The sequence below is a fragment of the Phacochoerus africanus genome, chromosome 3, assembly GCF_016906955.1.
Source record: "Phacochoerus africanus isolate WHEZ1 chromosome 3, ROS_Pafr_v1, whole genome shotgun sequence".
Classification (NCBI taxonomy): domain Eukaryota; kingdom Metazoa; phylum Chordata; class Mammalia; order Artiodactyla; family Suidae; genus Phacochoerus; species Phacochoerus africanus.
In genome coordinates this window covers 36,522,727-36,542,606 of record NC_062546.1, presented here as the reverse complement: position 1 = coordinate 36,542,606, position 19,880 = coordinate 36,522,727, and the positions used below count along the sequence as shown (strand labels likewise).

The window sequence follows — 19,880 nt, the reverse complement described above, 5'->3', positions numbered from 1 at the left end:
TCAATCAAGGAAGGGCCGGCTGCGACAGGAGGAGGGAGGCCCCTTGCGCCGGCCGGGCGCTATATTCGCGGTTCCCTTGTTCCCCGGTTCCCTTTCCCTCGGTTCTAAAATCCCTTTCCCCCAAGGGGTGGGAACTGCGCCCTCATGGCCGAGGTAAAGGTGAAGGTGCAGCCGCCTGATGCAGATCCGGTCGAAATCGAAAACAGGTAAATCGGTGCGAAAGGCCCGGTTTCCGGCTGGGGAGCCCCCGCAAAGCCTTGGACCCTTTTTTCGGGACTCTTAGTAGACGCGGGCGCAGGTTGAGTGAATGTATGGAGCGGGGGCTGGGCGGGGCCTGGAACCCTCCTTCCTATCCTAGGAATTCAAAACTCTTAAGAAATTCAAAAAGTTTGACATTTTGCAATTTTGTGTAGCCGAATTACCCCTGGTGCTGTTCGGGAAGCTGTACTCAACGCGCTTCCTGCTCACTTTAAAGTGATCCACGCTGCGAGTGAAGACTCGGCATTTTCCCAGTAGTACTTGTGGGTACACCTTCTGATCCAGGATTGCCCTTATCATTAAGGGATCTGCCATGAAAGAACGTTTGTGAGTCCCCGTCGTGGCGCAGCGGAAATGAATCCCCGTGGGAACCATGAGGTTGCGGGTTCCATCCCTGGCCTCGCTCAGTGGGTTAAGGATCCGGCGTTGCCGTGAGCTGTGGTGTAGTTCTCAGATGAGGCTCGGATCCTGTGTTGCTGTGGCTCTGGTGTAGGCCGGCAGCTGTAGCTCCTATTCAACCCTTAGCCTGGGAACCTCCACATGCCGCAGGTGCGGCCCTAAAGAGCATTAAAAAAAAAAAAAAAGTTTGGCTAAAGTTAGGCCGCAGTTTTTGACTACGAAGCAACTTAAGCCAAAAGGTTTTAAGGCAGTATTTAAGTGAAGGCTTTAGGGTGCCCACAGTCTCACACAAGATTTATGGTCTCTACCCGTGCATTGCAGTTTTTAGGTAACCACATAGTTTTTAAAGACTCCAACGTTCTCAAACTATTATGAATAACACATATGATGATCCTATGACAAAGTGAAGTTTGGGGTTTATTTTTGTTAGGGATCATTCCAAAAGCAGATCCCAGTGATGGCAAATTGTCATAACAAATTTTGACTTCCCACCAAAAGTGTTTGGTTTGCCTCCTGCCTTACGGCCACCCAAGGCACTGTATCTTCACGTTGCCACACTTGTTTCATCTGACAAAATTGAAATCTTAGCTTTAGTATGTTTTCCTATATTTCCATTTGACTTTTATTCTCCTTTAAAGGTCATCTTAATAAAGAAAACAAATGCTTCTCTTATAATAATGTAAATGTGTGTTTCAAAATCATCTCCTCATTTTTAACATGCTTTGATTCAGAACCACTGTAGAAACCCAGATCATCTGCCAAATGTGAAAAAAGGCACAATTCCAAACTGCTCTGCCTGGATTTTTTTTCCCCCTACTGCCTCTTAAAATAGGTAAAAACATGAATATCATTAATGCCTTTGTTTCTAGGATTATAGAATTATGTCACCAGTTCCCTCATGGAATCACAGACCAAGTAATTCAGAATGAAATGCCGCACATAGAAGCCCAGCAGCGGGCAGTGGCCATCAATAGATTGTTGTCCATGGTAAGGTGAATCCAAATAGTTAATGTAATTTCTTATATGTTGTGATTATTATTATTTTTCTGTTATATGGTCATGAAATCACTCTTGAAAATGTGTTGGGTTGTGACTGATAAGACTCCAAACCAGAAGACAATTCAGACCACCTCAATTGGGGAAAGAAGAAATACTTATGCGTTTACAGGACAAATAAAAATGTACTTTAATTGTTAATTAATCTAATTGTCACTAAGATACATAAGGGTTCACATCTACATATAGGCATAGTCTCTCCTCACCTGTTTGCTTCCTACAGGTGGCTTCCTATAGCCATTCCCTATGAAATATCTTCCCTTCCCTCAACCCTTGGCCCTGATTTTTCTGTGAGTCATCAGAGCCAGTTCACTAGGGTATCACTCCCCACGGTCTCACTCTGATCATTTTAGAGGGAGGAATAAGTCCAGTGAATGTTGGCAGTGCTGGGCCTCTGGAAGGAAGCACAGATTCAGCCCCCTGTGCCACTGCAGTGGGGTTCTTTTTAGTGAAGCCCTTCTGCCTGCTCTTCTTTCTTCTTAAGAACCTAAAGCCTTCATGTTATTCTTCTCCAGCTGTCCAAAACCACCCAACTTGCTGGTACCTTGTAGTCTAAATCTAATTCTCCTTCCTTTCACCTATCAGCAAAATTCCCTTGTCTTGAGAGCATTTCACTGTAGTCTTAGCAATTGGGTAAAAGAGTTCTACCTGAAAGACATCTGAAAACTGATTGGCTTTTTAAATCTACAAGCTTTGTTGGATTTCTAAGATCTCTGGAGATTTGACAACAAGTGATCCTTCTGTTAAACCACTCCCTTGAACCTTCTAGCTTGGTTGGCAAATATTTCCTATAAAGTGCCAGATGGTATATGTTTTGGGCTTTGCAGATCATACAGTTTCTGTCACTATTCAACTCTGCAAGAAAGCAGCCATGGACAATACAGAAATGAATGGGTATAGCTATGTTCTGTTAAAACTTTATTTATAAAGAGTTCCTGAGGACTCAGCAGGTTAAGGATCCCAAGTTGCCTCTACTGTGGATTGGGTTGCTACTGTGGCACAGGTTTGATCCCTGGCCTGGGAACCTCCACGTGCCATGGGAATGGACAAAAAAAAAAGCAGTGAGGAAAGAGATGGAGATGGCAATGTAGGAGGATGCTGACCTCACCTTCTCCCACAAACACAGGAAAAACACATTTATATGTGGAACAACTCTCACTGAAAACAAACTGGAAACTGGCAGAAAGACTCATCTACAACCAAAGCTGTAAAGAAAGATTCACAAGGAGTCAGGTAGTAAGGGAGAAGAAGCAGTCGGGTCAGGACCTATGGCCTAGGAGGAGACACAAAAGGAAAGGGGGGTATCGTGAGCTCGGAGATCCTCCCTGGGGAGTGAGGGATTTGAACCACAGATTGGGCGCCCCAGCCCTGGGATCCAACACCGAGAAAACAAGGCCCCTTTGCTGTGATTTGGTTTCTTGTTTTTCTTTTGTTTTGTTTTGTTTTTGGTCTTTTAGGGCCCACACCTGTGGCATATGGAAATTCCCAGGCTAGGGGTTGAATCAAAGCTATAGCTCCCAGCCCGCCTCTGCAACCTGCACCACAGCTCATGGCAATGCCGGATCCCCAACCCACTGAGCGAGACCAGGGATTGAACCTGCATCCTCATGGATACTACTCAGGTTTGCTATCACTAGGCCATGATGGGAACTCCTCCTTTGCTATTTTGAAAAGCAGTCTCCCAGTGGCGCTTACAGGAGGGCTATTTAAAAAAAAAAAAAAAAAAAGGCAAGATTTTATGCCTGAAGAGCATTCACACACTTGCTTTCTGGTATGAATAAGGTTGAAGAAGTAGATTGAAACTGCCCTGGGCTCTGGCTGGTTTCCATGGCTGGCCCTGACCCCTCTAGCTCCAGCATGGCTCCACACTAAGGTGAAGGTTACCAGTGCAGAGGACAGTGCATATTTGGAAGGGACAGAGCTGGCTTAGACCTGGACTGCATCTGAATGGGGCAAGAATGGCTTTTACTGGCACTCCTGGAGGCAGTGGATTGGGAGCTGTCTGGAACTTCTGACTGGCATGCCAAGACCATCCCAGCACATGCCCTGGCCACAGTTATTTCAGCACTGCTCCCCTCTGTGGTGAAGGTGCCATTGCAGGAGTGTGAGGAGTGCACACTTAAAGGGAATGGGACTACCTCAGACCCTCAGGGTTTCTGATCCCACCCCTAATAGGGCAGTGATGGCCACTAAGTGTAGGAGAAGCCATGGTTCACACCTGGCTCTGGCTTAGCTCCTTCATCTCCAGCCCCACCTCTCACCAAGGTCATAACTGCTAGCACACCCTGGGGGAACATGTGACCCAAGGTCACTTCAGATTCAGTTCTCCCACCAAAGCCACTGGGTACACACAGACCAAATAGGGATGCTCCCATGCAAGGATATCCCTTTAAGACCAGAATAGGTAACCTTCACATTAATTTAATAGAAAGTTAACCAAAATGAGAAGACAAAGGAATTTGTTTCAAGAAAGAACAAGAGGGAGTTCCCGTCGTGGCACAGTGGTTAACGAATCCGACTAGGAACCATGAGGTTGCGGGTTCGGTCCCTGCCCTTGCTCAGTGGGTTAACGATCCGGCGTTGCCGTGAGCTGTGGTGTAGGTTGCAGACGCGGCTCGGATCCCGCGTTGCTGTGGCTCTGGCGTAGGCCGGTGGCTACAGCTCCAATTAGACCCCTAGCCTGGGAACCTCCATATGCTGCGGGAGCCACCCAAGAAATGGCAAAAAAAAAAAAACAAGAGTTCCTGTCATGGCTCAGTGGTTAATGAACCCGGCTAGTATCCATGAGGACAAGGGTTCGATCCCTGGCCTTGCTCAGTGGGTTAAGGATCCAGCATTGCTGTGAGCTGTGGTTTAAGTTACAGACACGGCCCAAATCTAGCTTTGCTGTGGCTATGGTATAGACTGGCAGCGACAGCTCCAATTTGACCCCTAGCCTGGGAACTTCCATATGCTAAGGATGCAGCCCTAAATAGACAAAGAAAAAAAAAAACAAGAAAAAAACCTGAAAATACAATTAATGAAATAGAAATGAATAGTTTACCAGATAGAGTTTAAAGCATTAGTAACAAGAATGCTAACTGAACTTGGGGAAAGAATAGATGAACTTGGTGACAATTTTAACCAGGAATCAGAAAGTATAAAAAAATAGGGAGTTCCCATTGTGGCGCAGTGGAAACAAATCCAACTAGTATACATGGGAGGATGCAGGTTTGATCCCTGGCCTCGCTCAGTGTGTCGAGGATCCATTGTGGCTGTGGCTGTGGCATAGGCCAGCAGCTGTAGCTCTGATTCAGCCCCTAGCCTGGGAACTTCCATATGGCTCAGATGTGACCCTAAAAAAATAAAAAATAAATAAAGTATAAAAACAATAAAAAGGAATCAGTCAGAGCTGAAGAATACAATAACTGAAATGAAAAACACTGTAAGGAAGTAACAGCAGACCTGGGGATACAGAAGAACACATAAGTGATCTGGAGGGTGGAGTAATGGAAATTACCCAGTCAGAACAGCAAAAAGAAAAGCATGTTAAAAAAATGAGGACAGTTTAAGGGACCTCTGGGATAACATCAAACATCAGACATTCACATTATAGGGGTCCCAGAAGGAGCAGAAGGAAAGAAAGGGATCAAAAATGTCTTTGATAAAATTATGGCTAAAAACTTGCCAAACCTGAAGAAGAAAACATATCCAGGTACAGGAAACACAGGGCCCCAAATAAAATTAAAGAGACCCACATCAAGACATGTAACTAAAATGGCAAAAGTTAAACAGAGCATTCAAAAGACAGCAAGGTAAAAACATGGCTCAGCAGTAATGAACCCAGCTAATATCCTTGCTGACGGGGGTTTGATCCCTGGCCTCACTCAGTGGGTTAAGGATCTGGCACTGCCGTGAGCTGTGGTGTAGGTTGCCTATGTGGCTCAGATCCCACGTTGCTGTGGCTCCGATGTCAGCCATCAGCTGCAGCTCCAGTTTGACCCCTAGCATGGGAATTTCCATATTCTCTAGGTGCGGCCCTCAAAAGACCAAAAAAAAAAAAAAATTTGATGATCAGGAAGAAATAGACAATCTAAACAGACTAATCACTAGTAATAAAATTGAATTAGTAATCAAAAAACTACCATCAGAGTTCTTTTATGGTGCAGCAGGTTAAGGATCTGGCATTGTCACTGCAATAGCTTGGGTCATAGCATATGGGTTTCCAGGCCAGGGATCGGATTTGAGCCACAGTTGTGACCTAAGCTGCAGCCACAGCAATGCCAGATTCTTTACCCACTGTGCTGGGCCAGGAATCAAACCTTCATCCCAGCACTCCAAAAATGCTGCCAAGCCCATTATACCAGAGTGGGAACTCTTGTGCACAGGTTCTGATCACTGGCCCAGGAACTTCCAGGTGCCACAAGCATGGCAAAGGAAAAAAAAGAAACCTCCCAGCAAACAGAAGTCCAAGACTGGATGGCTTCACAGGGGAATTCTACCAGACATATAAAGAAGAGCAAATACTTGTCCTTCTCAAACTGTTCTAAAAAATTGAAACAGAGAAAACACTCCCAGGAAGTTCCCTGGTGGCCTAGCAGTTATGGATTTGGCATTGTCACTGCTGTGACTTGAGTCGCTGCTATGGCTCAGGTTCAGTCCCTGGCCTGGGAACTTCTGAATGCTGTGGGCACAATCAAAAGAAAAAAAAAGAAAACACTCCCAAATTCATTCTATAAGGCCACCATTACTCTGATACAGAGACCAGACAAAGATACTACCAAAAAAAGAAAATTAGAGGCCAGTGTTGCTGATGAATACACATGCAGAAATCCTTAACAAAGTATTAGCAAACTGAGTTCAACAATACACAGAAAGGATCATACAGCATCATCAAATGGGATTTATTCTAAGGATGTGAAAATATTCAGTATGCACAAATAAATCAGTGTAATACATTAACAAAAGGCTAAAAATCATGTGACACTGTCAGTATGATCATGAAAAAGCATTTGACAAAATTGAACATCCATTCATAATAATAAAAAAAAAACTCATTGAAGTTATTATAGAGGGAACGTGTTTTAACATAAAAGCCAGGGAGTTCCTTTCATGGCTCAGTGGTAAACGAACCCTACTAGGATCCATGAGGACATGGGTTCAATCCCTTACCTCACTCAATGGGGTTAAAGATCCAGCATTGCTGTGAGCTGTGGTGTAGTTCCCAGACAAGTCTCAGATCCTGAGTTGCTGTGGCTGTGGCGTAGGCTGGCAGCTGTAGCTCCGATTTGACCCCTAGCCTGGGAACTTCGATATGCCATGGGTGTGGCCCTAAAAAGCAAAAAACAAAAACAAAACAAAACAAAACTTTTAGAACTGAGAGTTCCCTTGTGCCTCAGTGGGTTAAAGTTCTTGTGTTGTCATTGCTGTGGCACAGGTTCAGTCTCTGGCCTAGGAACCTCCCTGTGCTGCAGGTGCATTAAAAAAACCCTAAACTATTAGAACTAATAAATGAATTCAGTAAAGTCGCAGGATCAAGATTAGTATCTGGACATCTATTGCTTTTCTATACACTGATAATGAACTATCAAAAAGAGGAAACAAGAAAATCTCACTTAAAAATCACATAAAAAGAATAAAATACTTAGGAATAAACTTAACCAAGGAAGTGAAAGACCTAACTCTGAAAACTGTAAAACACTGATGAAGGAAATGGAAGATGCTACAAAGAAATGGAAAGATGTCCCATGTTCATGGACTAGATATAATTAAAATATCCCTGTTACTCAAAGCAGTCTGAAGATTTAATGCAGTTCACATCAAAAATACCCAGGACAATTTTCATGGAGCCTCCAGATTGGCCTTTGTGGTTCAATTTTTCCACTTCTGGGGCCGGAGAGGGAGGAAAGTATTGCTGTTAAGCCATTTATGTAAACCAGATTCCAGGTCATGGGTCTGCTCGGCCTTAACCCATGGGAACGGGGCTTCTCTTAGCCATACTTCCCTGAACTGCTGACAGCCCATTGGTCAGCCATCTGGGTTCTTCCAAGTTCAGAACCAGAGAAATGCAGAAGCATGACAGACATGCTTTATTTTACTTTTGACTTGTATAAGAACAAAACTACTGCAAGCCTTTTATTCACTGGTCAACTTTTCCACCTAATTTTCATGTAACATTTCAGAAATCATGCACATCAGTAAATGTTACTATTAACTTTGTAAATTTTACTTCATCACTTTCATAGAATATTTTTGCATGTTTAGCTTTTATTTGAACATTTTTAGGTAAATTATTGTATTATATTTATATTTGATACACTTAACTGAATTTGCTTGAATATGGATTTTTATTTGTTATTCTGACTTTTGTTTAAAATTCTTTAAAGCATTGATCATATAACCAAGCCAGGATCAAGCATGTAGAAAATTATTAGGTATTAATATTTTGGGAAATGATGAGATAAAGAGCTAAGTTCTTAAAAATATATCACATGTGATATGTAGGAAGAAGCTTAAGTCTCAAGTGAGGAACTGACAAATAACTATGGGAGGTAGGATATTTTAATCCATATAAACTATTGAAGAATATATTAATGTGTTTATCATTGGATTTGATATATCTCCCAAATAACTCACTGCTATTTTCTCTTAAAAAAAAACAAACTAACAACTTTAGGGTCAGTTGGATCTCTTAAGAAGCAATACAGGCCTTCTGTATAGAATAAAGGACTCTCAGAATGCTGGGTAAGCACCTAATTTTTTATTTTAAGGAGATTTTAATATCATGAAAGAAGTATAAATCTGGGGGGTGGGGGAGCCAGTGCAGCATAAAGTAAAGCATAATGTAAATCTGTCCTACATAATCATCTCACCTACCATCATGAGTTCCATTTCCCAGAGATAACTGCTCTTATTAATATAGTGGTATATATCTTTCTTATAGGTATATGTAAATACATATAGATGATTATATATTTATATTCCATATATTTATATATAATCTCTTATAGGTATATGTAAATACATATAGACGATTATATATTTATATTCCATATATTTATATATAATCTCTTTTCTTTTTTTTTTTTTAAACAAAAATTGGATCATGCTATCCATACTGTTTTGCAACTTGTTTTTTTCACTTACTATATCATGGACATCTTTTCATTCTGGTACATACAGCCCTGTCTCATTCTTTTTAAGGTAAGCCCTTGTTTTGGTAAATCAGTAAATGTGATGACCTTGTCTGCTGATTCATTTAGTTGTGTAGATTATTAGATTATCCTGTACCTCTTTGCCTTTTTAATTCTACTTTATTCCCCTGCAGTAAAATGAAAGGATCAGATAATCAAGAGAAACTAGTATATCAAATCATAGAGGATGCAGGAAATAAAGGTAAGCATGTGCAGAAACAAGCAGAAAAAAACCCATCGTCTTTAGGACCAGATATAGGAACTGAGATCCTGGCTTCCCAGGGTATGGATCAGTCAGGAGAGTATGCAGCCATTTGTGTTAAAAGGGGAAAAAAATGGAACACACACACACATATGTGGGTGTGTGTGTGTGGGTGTGTGTGTGTGTGTGGGTGTGTGTGTGTGTAATGTACATAGGCTTGAAGGACACTCAGGAATGATGCTTTTGTTGCCTGAAGGGAGACAGGGACCAGATGGCTGTGGGTAGGGATGGAAAGAAATGTCCAAATTCTGAATCATGTGAATGTGTTATTCATTCAAAATAAATAAATTAAAACTTAAGGGCTTTTTTGTTTGTTTGTTTTAGTTGCACAATGATCATTACAACCCAATTTTATAGTATTTCTGTCCCAAACCCTCAGTGCAAACTTAGGGTTGTTTTTTTTTTAATATTCACTTTCTTTTTTTTTTTTTTTGTCTTTTTAGGGCCGCAGCGTCAGCATATGGAGGTTCCCAGACTAGGGGTCTAATTGGAGCTGTTGTTGCTGGCCTACGCCACAGCCACAGCAACTCAGGATCCAAGACTCATCTGTGATCTACGCCACAGCTCACGGCAATGTGGGATCCTTAACCCCTGAGTGAGGCCAGGGATCAAACCCGCAACCTCATGGATTTGTTTCCGATGCGCCACAACGGGAACTCCAGTATTCACGTTCTAAATTTTAGAAACTTTTATTTCTTCCTCTCCTCTGTAAGTTGTGGACAGTAACATCTCTGGTTTTTGCACAAACCAGAGGATGCCTAGTGCAGTATGGCAGTGTCTGATGTAGTTTCCTCAACAGCTATTTAGTTCCTTTTCTATTGCCCTTGAAGACTATAGTAGCCCTTGCTACTATTATAATTTAAGATCTACTTGAGTCACCGATATTAGCTTCAACAATTATGATGTAACCTGAAATCATGTGATTTTTATATATGTTAGGAAGTTAAATTAACATTTTGAAAACAGGAGTTCCCATTGTGGCTCAGCTGAAATGAGTCTGACTCGTATCCATGAGGATGCAGGATCGATCCGTGGCCTCTCTCAGTGGGTTAAGGATCCAGCATTGCCACAAGCTGCAGTGTAAGTTGCAGATGCAGCTCGAATCTGGCTGTGTAGGCCAGCAGCTGTAGCTCTGATTCAACCCTTAGCCTGAGAACTTCCATATGCCGCACCTGCAGCCCTAAAATTAAAAAAAATAATAATAAATATGAATAAATCACTCTCTATTTAAAATATTCTTCTGGGGAGTTCCTGTCGTGGTGCAGTGGTTAACGAATCTGACTAGAAACCATGAGGTTGCAGGTTCGGTCCCTGGCATTGCTCAGTGGGTTAAGGATCCGGTGTTGCCGTGAGCCGTGGTGTAAGTCGCAGACATGGCTTGGATCCCATGTTGCTGTGGTTCTAGTGTAGGCCAGAGGCTACAGCTCTGATTTAACCCCTAGCCTGGGAACCTCCGTATGCGGAGGGAGTGGCCCTAGAAAAGGCAAAAAGACAAAAAATAAAATATTCTTCCTATTTCATGCCTTTATGCTGGGAAGAAAATGCAGCAAAATATTTTTACATAAATTCTCTTTATGTAACACATTTCCTTCTTTGAAAGAAAAATCATAGCTTTCTGCACAGGCCTTTAGTGACCATAAGAACTATAATCTTTCTGTTTTCCAAACAGAATGTTGTATAAATAATGGACATACATGCATACAGATGCTCCCATAAAGAGCTTTTTTTTTTTTTTTTGCTCTATATTGAGAATGGCAGTTCACCCTGGCCCAAACTTAAGTTTGTTTTTCACATAAACAGTATAAAGTGAAATTTCCACAAAAAAGGGGTTAGAGTACAGGAGGGCATGGAAAAACAATACAAGTTAATTCAATTATATTCAAGATTTTTCTAACATTACAAAAATGTCCTTTTTATATGATTTTCAAAAGGGGGCCACACTAGCATTCCAAGAAATTTCCAGTTAGCAAATAGAACATATAATTTCTGTATTGTGTTGAATATTTTTGTCACTCAGTCTAAGGTTCTTACCTCTTAGTCATTTTTCCTATAGCTCTGCTCTAGGTACACATACATATATATGTATTTTGCTAGATTTGTAATGAGATATAAGCAATGGGAAGAGAAACACAAATCCTGTAATGTTCAACTTATTTTACTTTACTTTCTTATAGGAATATGGAGCAGAGATATCCGATACAAAAGCAACTTGCCATTGACAGAAATTAACAAAATTCTAAAGAATCTAGAAAGTAAAAAGCTTATCAAAGCTGTTAAGTCTGTGGCAGTAAGTAGTCTTCTCTTTTCTTCCCCTGAACATTCACTGTACATGTATTTCTCCAAGTATATTTCAGGCTCTTATTGTTCTTTAAGCTATGTCGTGATTTAAAACAACTGATCAAAAAAGATTTTTTTAGGAGTTCCCGTCGTGGCGCAGTGGTTAACGAATCCGACTAGGAACCATGAGGTTGCGGGTTCGGTCCCTGCCCTTGCTCAGTGGGTTAACGATCCGGCGTTGCCATGAGCTGTGGTGTAGGTTGCAGACGCGGCTCGGATCCCACGTTGCTGTGGCTCTGGCGTAGGCCGGTAGCTACAGCTCCGATTAGACCCCTAGCCTGGGAACCTCCATATGCCGAGGGAGCGGCCCAAGAAATAGCAACAACAACAACAACAACAAAAGATAAAAAAGACAAAAAAAAGATTTTTTTAAATGTAGGTCATGGAGTTCTCTTTGTGGTGCAGCAGAAATGAATCTGACTAGTATCCATGAGAATGTGGATTTGATCCCTGGCCTCCCTCAGTGGATTAAGGATCCAATGTTACCATGAGCTGTGGTGTAAGTCGCAGATGGGGCTCAGATCTGGTGTTGCTGTGGCTGCGGTGTAGGCTGCCAGTTGCAGCTCCGATTTGACCCCTAGCTGGAAACTTCCACATGCTGCAGGTGCTCAGTGGGTTAAGGATCTGGTTTTGTCACTGCTGTGGTGCAGGTTCAGTCCTTGGCTCGGGAATTTCCACATGCCACAGGCATGGCCAAAAAATAAAGTGCTTGAACACAAAATTCAGCATATAAGAATTTGATATTCTGGAGTTCCCGTCGTGGCGCAGTGGTTGACGAATCTGACTAGGAACCATGAGGTTGCAGGTTCGATCCCTGCCCTTGCTCAGTGGGTTAACGATCCGGCATTGCCGTGAGCTGTGGTGTAGGTCGCAGATGCAGCTTGGATCCTGCGTTGCTGTGGCTCTGGCGTAGGCCGGCAGCTACAGCTCCGATTCGACCCCTAGCCTGGGAACCTCCCTATTCCATGGGAATGGCCCAAGAAATGGCAAAAAGACAAAAAAAAAAAAAAAGGATTTTATATTCATCAGTGATTTTATTTATCAATGATAGTTATCATACCACTCCCTCATTTAGAATATTATTTCTCTGCTGTATTTTTACTGAATAATTTCAAATATATACAAAAGCATGTAAAATAACAGTGAATCCCTACATACCCATGCCTGGCTTCATGCTTCATTTTGCCAATCAAGTGTCTATTTTTTTTTAATATTTTTTAGTAACTGCTTTATTGAGATTTAGTGGGTTGTAGTATATTCAGAGTTCTGCAACCATCACACTCTTCTAATTTTAGAATATCTTCATCACCCTAAGATGTGACTTCACTAGCAGCTACTCCCTAGCCTCCCTGTCCCCAAGCCTTGACAATCATTAACATACTTTCTGTCTTTATAGATTTGCCTTTTCTGAACATTTCATGTGGTCTTTGGTGCCTGGTTTCTTTCACCTCGCATGATGTTTTCAAAGTTTCAAACTAGAAATCAAAAATCAGTATTAGATTGTAACCCAAAATATAAAATAGATATTCGTGAGTCCATACTGATAAAGATGTTTGAATAAGTCAATAATGGGAGGAAACAGACAAATCTCCCATGCAGAAGAATTCCAAATGATTTAGTAGACCTTCCATCCTCAAAGAAATAGAGCATAACTCCCAGTCCTTAAGTCTGAGCTGTGCATGGTGGCTTCTTTCCACAAATGGAAAGGGCGGCAGAAAGTAACTTCACAGTGGAGAAAACTGAGAACCACCACCTCAGATCAGGTGATCAATTTGTAATGTCAATGCTGATACGTTTTTTATATATATATATATATTTTTTTTTTTTTTTCCTTTTTGTGGCCTCATCTGCAGCACATGAAAATTCCTGGGCTAGGGGTCAAATCAGAGCTGCAGCTGCTGGCCTACCCCATAGCCATGGCAACAGTGGATCCAAGCTGCATCTGCGACCTACACCGCAGCTTGTGGCAATGCCTTAACCCACTGAGCAAGGCCAGGGATCGAATCCGCATCCTCATAGACACTATGTAGGGTTCTTAACCTGCTGAGCCACAGCAGGAACTCCTGATAAGTTTTATTGATGACAGTCAGTCATCACTTGGTGCTGCTCAGGTACCCTTGCTGAAATATGAGAAGGGCACTTTACCTCTGTGGTCCTTTTTCCAGTCTAATCAGACAAATCCCAGTTAAGGGACATTCTACAGAATTTTTGCCATTCAGGTGAGTTTCTCAAAACTGATAAATTCATCAATAACAAGGAAAGTCTGAGAAAACTGTCACAACTAAAATTTATGTATTTACATTTACTTACGCAAATGAGTAAATGTAATGTAGTGTTCTGGATAGCATCGTAGACCATAGAAAGGACATTAGGGAAAAACTAAGGAAATCCTCAATAAAATATAGACCTAAGAGTTAGTACTGACATATTAATATTGGCTCGTTAATTGTAACAAATGTACTCTAGTAATGTCAGATGTTGCTAATAGGGGAAGCTGAGCACAAGGTCAGTGGGCAGTCTGTACCATCTTTGCAATAATTCTGTAAGCCCAAAACTGTTCTGAAATATAAAGTTTGGGAGGCTTTGAAGTCTTAGTTTTGGAAGCCTGTGTTGTTACCTTTGAACCATCTGCTCTGCATGTTTTTTCCTTAGGCCTCTAAAAAGAAGGTGTATATGCTCTATAACCTGCAGCCGGACCGGTCTGTGACTGGAGGAGCCTGGTACAGTGACCAGGATTTTGAATCTGAATTTGTAGAAGTGCTTAACCAACAGTGTTTCAAATTCTTGCAAACCAAGGTGAGGCATAACTGAGGTCACATGATCACTGTAGATATTTTTTTTTTTTTAAGTTTCTTCACAAGAAATGTTTAATCTTGTACATCATATTTTATTTCAATTGAAAATATTGAAATTGTTCTTTTTCACTAAACAAAATACATTCTGTTGCTTTCACTCTATATAAACTGTATTTAGAAAACACCAGAATTCTTCCTGAAATTTATGTTTCTATCCTTATAGGCAGAAACGGCAAGAGAAAGCAAACAGAATCCCGTGATCCAAAGAAATAGTTCCTTTGCTTCATCACATGAAGTGTGGAAGTATATCTGTGAGTTGGGGATCAGTAAGGTCAGAACTCAGTTTCTAATTTTATCTTGTTCTTAAAAACTTATTCTTCAGGAGTTCCTGTCATGGCGCAGTGGATAACGAATCTGACTAGGAACCATGAGGTTGCAGGTTCGATTCCTGGCCTTGCTCAGTGGGTTAAGGATCCGGCGTTGCTGTGGGCTTTGGTGTAGGTTGCAGACGCGGCTCGGATCCTGTGTTGCTGTGGCTCTGGTGTTGCTGCAGCTCCGATTGGACGCCTAGTCTGGGAACCTCCATATGCCGTGGGAGCAGCCCTAGAAAAGGCAAAAAGACCAAAAACAAAATACTTATTCTTCATCACAGGGATATAGTTTACAGTATATTCCAGACACACCTGACACAGATGCTTTTTTCAGGTGATACCTGTGTATATTCTGCAGAACCCATTTTGAGAAAGTACCATTCTAAGCCAGTTAGGCAAAGGCGGTCATTGCCATCGGGCACTTGGTGAACTGTATGTGCTTGAGCCTGGGATACAGGGTAGCAGAGTGTAGGCCTGGCAGTTTGTTTCACTGCCAGATTCAAGTCTGTTCTGACAAGTCTGTGACTCTCTGGGGGACATTTCAACATATGTGCCAAACATCAGTCATCATATCAGTTGTCACTAATTGGTATTTTCCTCCTTATGAGATGCAAGTGGTGGTGTCAGCACACTCTTCTGAACATCCGTACATATGGACAACATCAGAGAAGAAACTGAAGCAGTCACTTGGACAAGTCATTTTCATTTCCTGGGTTGCCGATGTTTCTTTCACAAAAAAACAGGAATTTGGACTATTTGATGCTCAACCATTTTATAACTCTCCATCAGATTCTTGCCAAAGAAATGTTATGAGATGTCTGGATCTTACTTAGGAGAGTGAAGATGTCAACAAGTGTCAAGCTCAGCATGAGCTCAGTTAACCACCCTCCAGAAGGGTGTCTCCTTGTCTTTGGGTCCTTTCTAACATGTCCCTTTTTTAGGTAGAGTTGTCCATGGAGGACATTGAGACCATCTTGAATACGCTCATTTATGATGGGAAAGTGGAGATGACCATCATTGCTGCAAAAGAAGGCACTGTTGGCAGTGTGGACGGGCATATGAAACTATACAGGGCAGTCAACCCAATCATCTCTCCCACGGGATTGGTCCGGGCCCCCTGTGGACTCTGCCCGGTGAGTTCAAGTGGCATCATTGTACACTTCACTGCCACCAAGTGCAAAGCTGCATAACCCCAGCAAGCACACCCTAGTTTTCTCAAACCTAGGGTTGAACCAGTGCTGCTGAAGCCTCCATGTAACCTTGAGGACAGGCCTTTAATGAGCAAATGATCACCATACATTCCTAGAACAACCAGGTTAAAGAAATTTGTTTTCTGGTCCCAAAATGGACAATTTTTTTTGTTTTGTTTCATTTGGTTTTGGTTTTTTGGTTTATTTATTTATTTTATTTTTTTTATTACTCAAATGAATTTATCACATCTATAGTTGTTATAATGATCATCACACAAAATGGACAATTTTTTGATGGGAGCAAATCATTTAACCTACGTAGGGAGGGAACTGAGATTTATTGAGAACCTGTCATGGGCCAGACATGTTCGTGAAGGTCTCTGTGGTCTCATTTAACCCTCAGGTCCCTCGCAGCTGGCAGTGTCATTTCCCTTTAAGCATGAGGGAACTTAGGCTAAGGGCGCTCTGAGAGCATACAGCTCAGACACAGCAGCCAGGACTCACAGCTAGAAGTGATGTGCTTTCCTGAGGCCTGGCCCACCCACATTTTCATTTGTTCCTTCCCAGAGAGCTCCTGAGCACCACCCATGTGCTGCAGGCACTGTCCCAGCCCTCATGGCATTTATATCCTTGGCCTGCTGGCCTGTGTTTTATGATCTACACGCCTAAGCTCTCTATGCCCTGGTTTCAGCTCTCATAAAAAAGGCTAACCTGTTGGGAATTCCATTTATCACCTTTCACACAAAGAAGGTAGCTAAACAGGGGGTGTTTGGTCAGTTAAGTCATTTGTGTGTATAGATCTCCCTTCCTGGGCTCTTGTTACCTGCCAGCACCCCAGTGGGCAAGTGAACGGGGTTATCTTTATGTGTGTGTCTTTTTTTTTTTTTTTGGTCTTTTAGGGCTGCACCCAAGGCACATGGAGGTTCCCAGGCTAGGGGTCTAATCAGAGCTGTAGCCGCTGGCCTATACCACAGCCATAGCAACATAGGATCCAAGCTGCGTCTGCGACCTGCATCACAGCTCATGGCAACGCCAGATCCTTAACCCACCAAGTGAGGCCAGGATCGAACCTGTGTCCTCATGAATGCCAGTCAGGTTCACTAACCGCTGAGCCATGAGGGGAACTCCTTGTGTGTCTTTTTAGGGCTGCGGCTGTGGCATGTGGAGGTTCCCAGGCTAGGGGTTAAATCGGAGCTGTAGCTGCTGGCCTATGCCACAGCCACACAAGATCCTTAACCCACTGAGCAAAGCCAGGGATCGAACCTGCGTCCTCATGGATGCTAGTCAGATTTGTTTCCACTGAGCCACACAGGAACTCCAAACATGGTTATCTTAATGCTAAAGTGAAAGGTCTCTCACTGACTGATCACAAAGCAAGTCCTGTTTCAGTATGTTCTTACATACAGTCCTAATAACCTCTTTCAATTTGAAAGTTTTGTTGTTAATATTGCTTTAAATAAACAGTTGGGGCTGGGATATTTTATTAGAAATTTCAGTTGTAGTTGATATTAAGACATTATCTGTAATGTAATAATTTTATAAAGTAATAATTTAAAACCTCAGCATTCTTAAACTTTTTAAAACCTCAGTGTTTATAAACTTTTTTCTTTTTTAAAGGTATTTGATGACTGCCACGAAGGTGGTGAGATTTCCCCATCGAACTGTATTTACATGACAGAGTGGCTTGAATTTTAATAGAGAGATACGAACTTTACTGACATTTTGCCAATGAAGTTACATTGGAAGCAAGTAATTAATGATGGAACATCAGATTCACTTCAAGGCAAACTTCCAAGATACAGACTTATTGCTATGGAAAAGTATTTTTGAAGACTAAATTTATGTTGGTAGTCAACAGAATAAGCAACAGGTAAGGTTAGTAGTAAAATCTATCCTTCAATAAATCAAATATTTCTGGAAGACCACACTCTGAAACGTCCAAGATTTTTGATAATTCACAGAAAAAGAAGCCAACATCCCATATTCACCAAGTACTGTGATAATGACTGGAGCTTTAAAATGCCCATTTTAAAGTTATTTATTAAGGTCTTCATTGGGAATTTTTTATATATGGCTTACTATTGCCATTTCTGTTTTTTTTTCTCAGTGGTTTCATTGAGAAGAACTTAAAAGTGGTGAAGGTAGGAATAGCAGGGGAGGACACAGCAAACTTAGAGCATGAGTGGGGGAGAGAGGGGAACATCCCTTTTCCAGACACTATTGATTCCTTTTTTATGTCAGAACTGTTCTTTCAGAGGATTATGTCTCTGTACTTACCTCAAACCCAAATGACGACCATTGTCAAGGAAATGTTCTCAGTGCATAAATATTATTCTTATTCTAAAGGGAATATTTTTACTGCTCCTTCTTTGTTAAAGTCTTACAAGTTTCACTCTGTGGCTCAACTGTATTATTTGCTGGAATTTTCCCTTAGGTTCTTATTTAATTAAAATTAAAACTAAAAATAATCCATTGCCTTCTACTTACTGTATTTGGAGGGAGGGAATATCATTCTTCTTTTCTTATCCTGTTTTAGATTTGTTTCCTTACTCTGTTCTAAAAAATCATGGCATAATAAGCAGGAAGCCATTATAATTGTCCTCAGTTCTAATAGCACTTTCAGTCCCAATCTTCAGCTCTGTAGAGAACAACAGGTTACATGATGTATTGCTGCACAGATATTAGCTATAGGGCTCTTTAGGATCTCAGCTGTTGTATTTTCACTTTGTAGCACCACTCAGAAGTTTGTGTCCAGGCCGCAAGCATGGGACCTAGGGAAAGGAAAGCTTATCCTGGGACCTGAGTTCAAACACCAGTTTGGAGAGCCAACATAAGAGTTATTTTGAGGAGTTCCCATCATGGCTCAGTGGTTAACAAATCTGACTAGGAACCATGAGGTTGCAGGTTCGGTCCCTGGCCTTGCTCAGTGGGTTAAGGATCTGGCGTTGCTGTGAGCTGTGGTGTAGGTTGCAGATGCAGTTTGGATCCTGCGTTGCTGCGGCTCTGGCGTAGGCTGGCGGCTACAGCTCCGATTAGACCCCTAGCCTGGGAACCTCCATATGCTGCTGGTACAGCCCTAAAAGGACAAAAGACAAAAAACAAAACAAAACAGTACCTGTCCCTCCCGGGACCTGGCCTATCACAGAGGCACCAGCCTCATTTAATGAGAAAACTGAACTTGGAGGAGAGTTAGAAGTGGAGAGAAGGAACCAGCTTATGTTTTAAATATAGATGTTGCATTATTCCTTGATAGCCAGAGTTTTATTTTCTTTTGTTTCTGTTTTGCCCACGCTTGAGGCAAATGGATGTTCCCAGGCCAGGGATCAAACCTGTACCATAGCAGTGATATAAGCTACTACATTGACAATGCCAGATCTTTAACCTGCTGTGCCACAAGGGAACTCCAGCCAGAAATTTTTTTAAAGCTTACAATCAGGAGCTCCCATTGTGGCTCAGGGGTTAATGAACCCGACTAACGAACCAAGGACGCAGGTTGGATCCCTGGCTTCAACAAGGTGAGTTAAGGATCCAGTGTTGCCATGCGCTGTGGCAGATGTGGTGTGGTTGCAAATGAGTTGCTGCAGCTGTGGCGTAGAGCAGCAGCTACAGCTCCGATTTGACCCTAGCCTGAGAGCTTCCATATGCTGTAGGTGTGGCCCTAAAAAAAGACAAATGAAGTAAAATTAAAAAATAAAGCTTATGGTCAGTGGCTAAAACAAAAGTATTCTGGATACCCTCCTTCTCTGTTGGTGGGAATGTAAATTGATACAATCACTATGGAAAATAGCATGAGGTACCTCAGAAAACTAAATATAGAACTACCATATGATCCAGCAATCCCACTCCTGGGCACATATGCAGATAAAACTTCCACTGAAAAAGACACATGCACTGCTATGTTCATTGCAGCACTATTCACAATAGTCAAGATATGGAAACAACCTAAGTATCCACCCACAGATTAATGCATTAAGAGATGTGGTACATATACACAATGGAATGCCACTCAGCCATAAAAAGGAACAAATAATGCCATCTGC

The 19,880-nt window shown here is 41.8% G+C and overlaps 1 protein-coding gene across 2 annotated transcripts; it reads left to right on the top strand.

Moving 5' to 3' along the window:
• The first annotated feature begins 6 nt into the window (after positions 1-6).
• Positions 7-18,308, top strand: POLR3F (RNA polymerase III subunit F). 2 transcript variants are annotated; one of them, XM_047771622.1, is made up of 10 exons: positions 7-206; positions 1,527-1,644; positions 8,369-8,436; positions 8,875-8,895; positions 9,020-9,087; positions 11,322-11,434; positions 14,137-14,280; positions 14,503-14,610; positions 15,592-15,783; positions 17,458-18,308. In XM_047771622.1, the coding sequence occupies exons 1-10, from the start codon at positions 145-147 to the stop codon at positions 17,533-17,535; spliced, it is 972 nt and encodes a 323-aa protein (XP_047627578.1). In that variant the 5' UTR covers positions 7-144; the 3' UTR covers positions 17,536-18,308. The 2 variants fall into 2 exon arrangements, with proteins under 2 accessions (XP_047627578.1, XP_047627579.1); XM_047771623.1 differs by lacking the exon at positions 8,875-8,895 and having other exon boundaries at positions 8-206.
• The last annotated feature ends 1,572 nt before the right edge of the window (positions 18,309-19,880 follow it).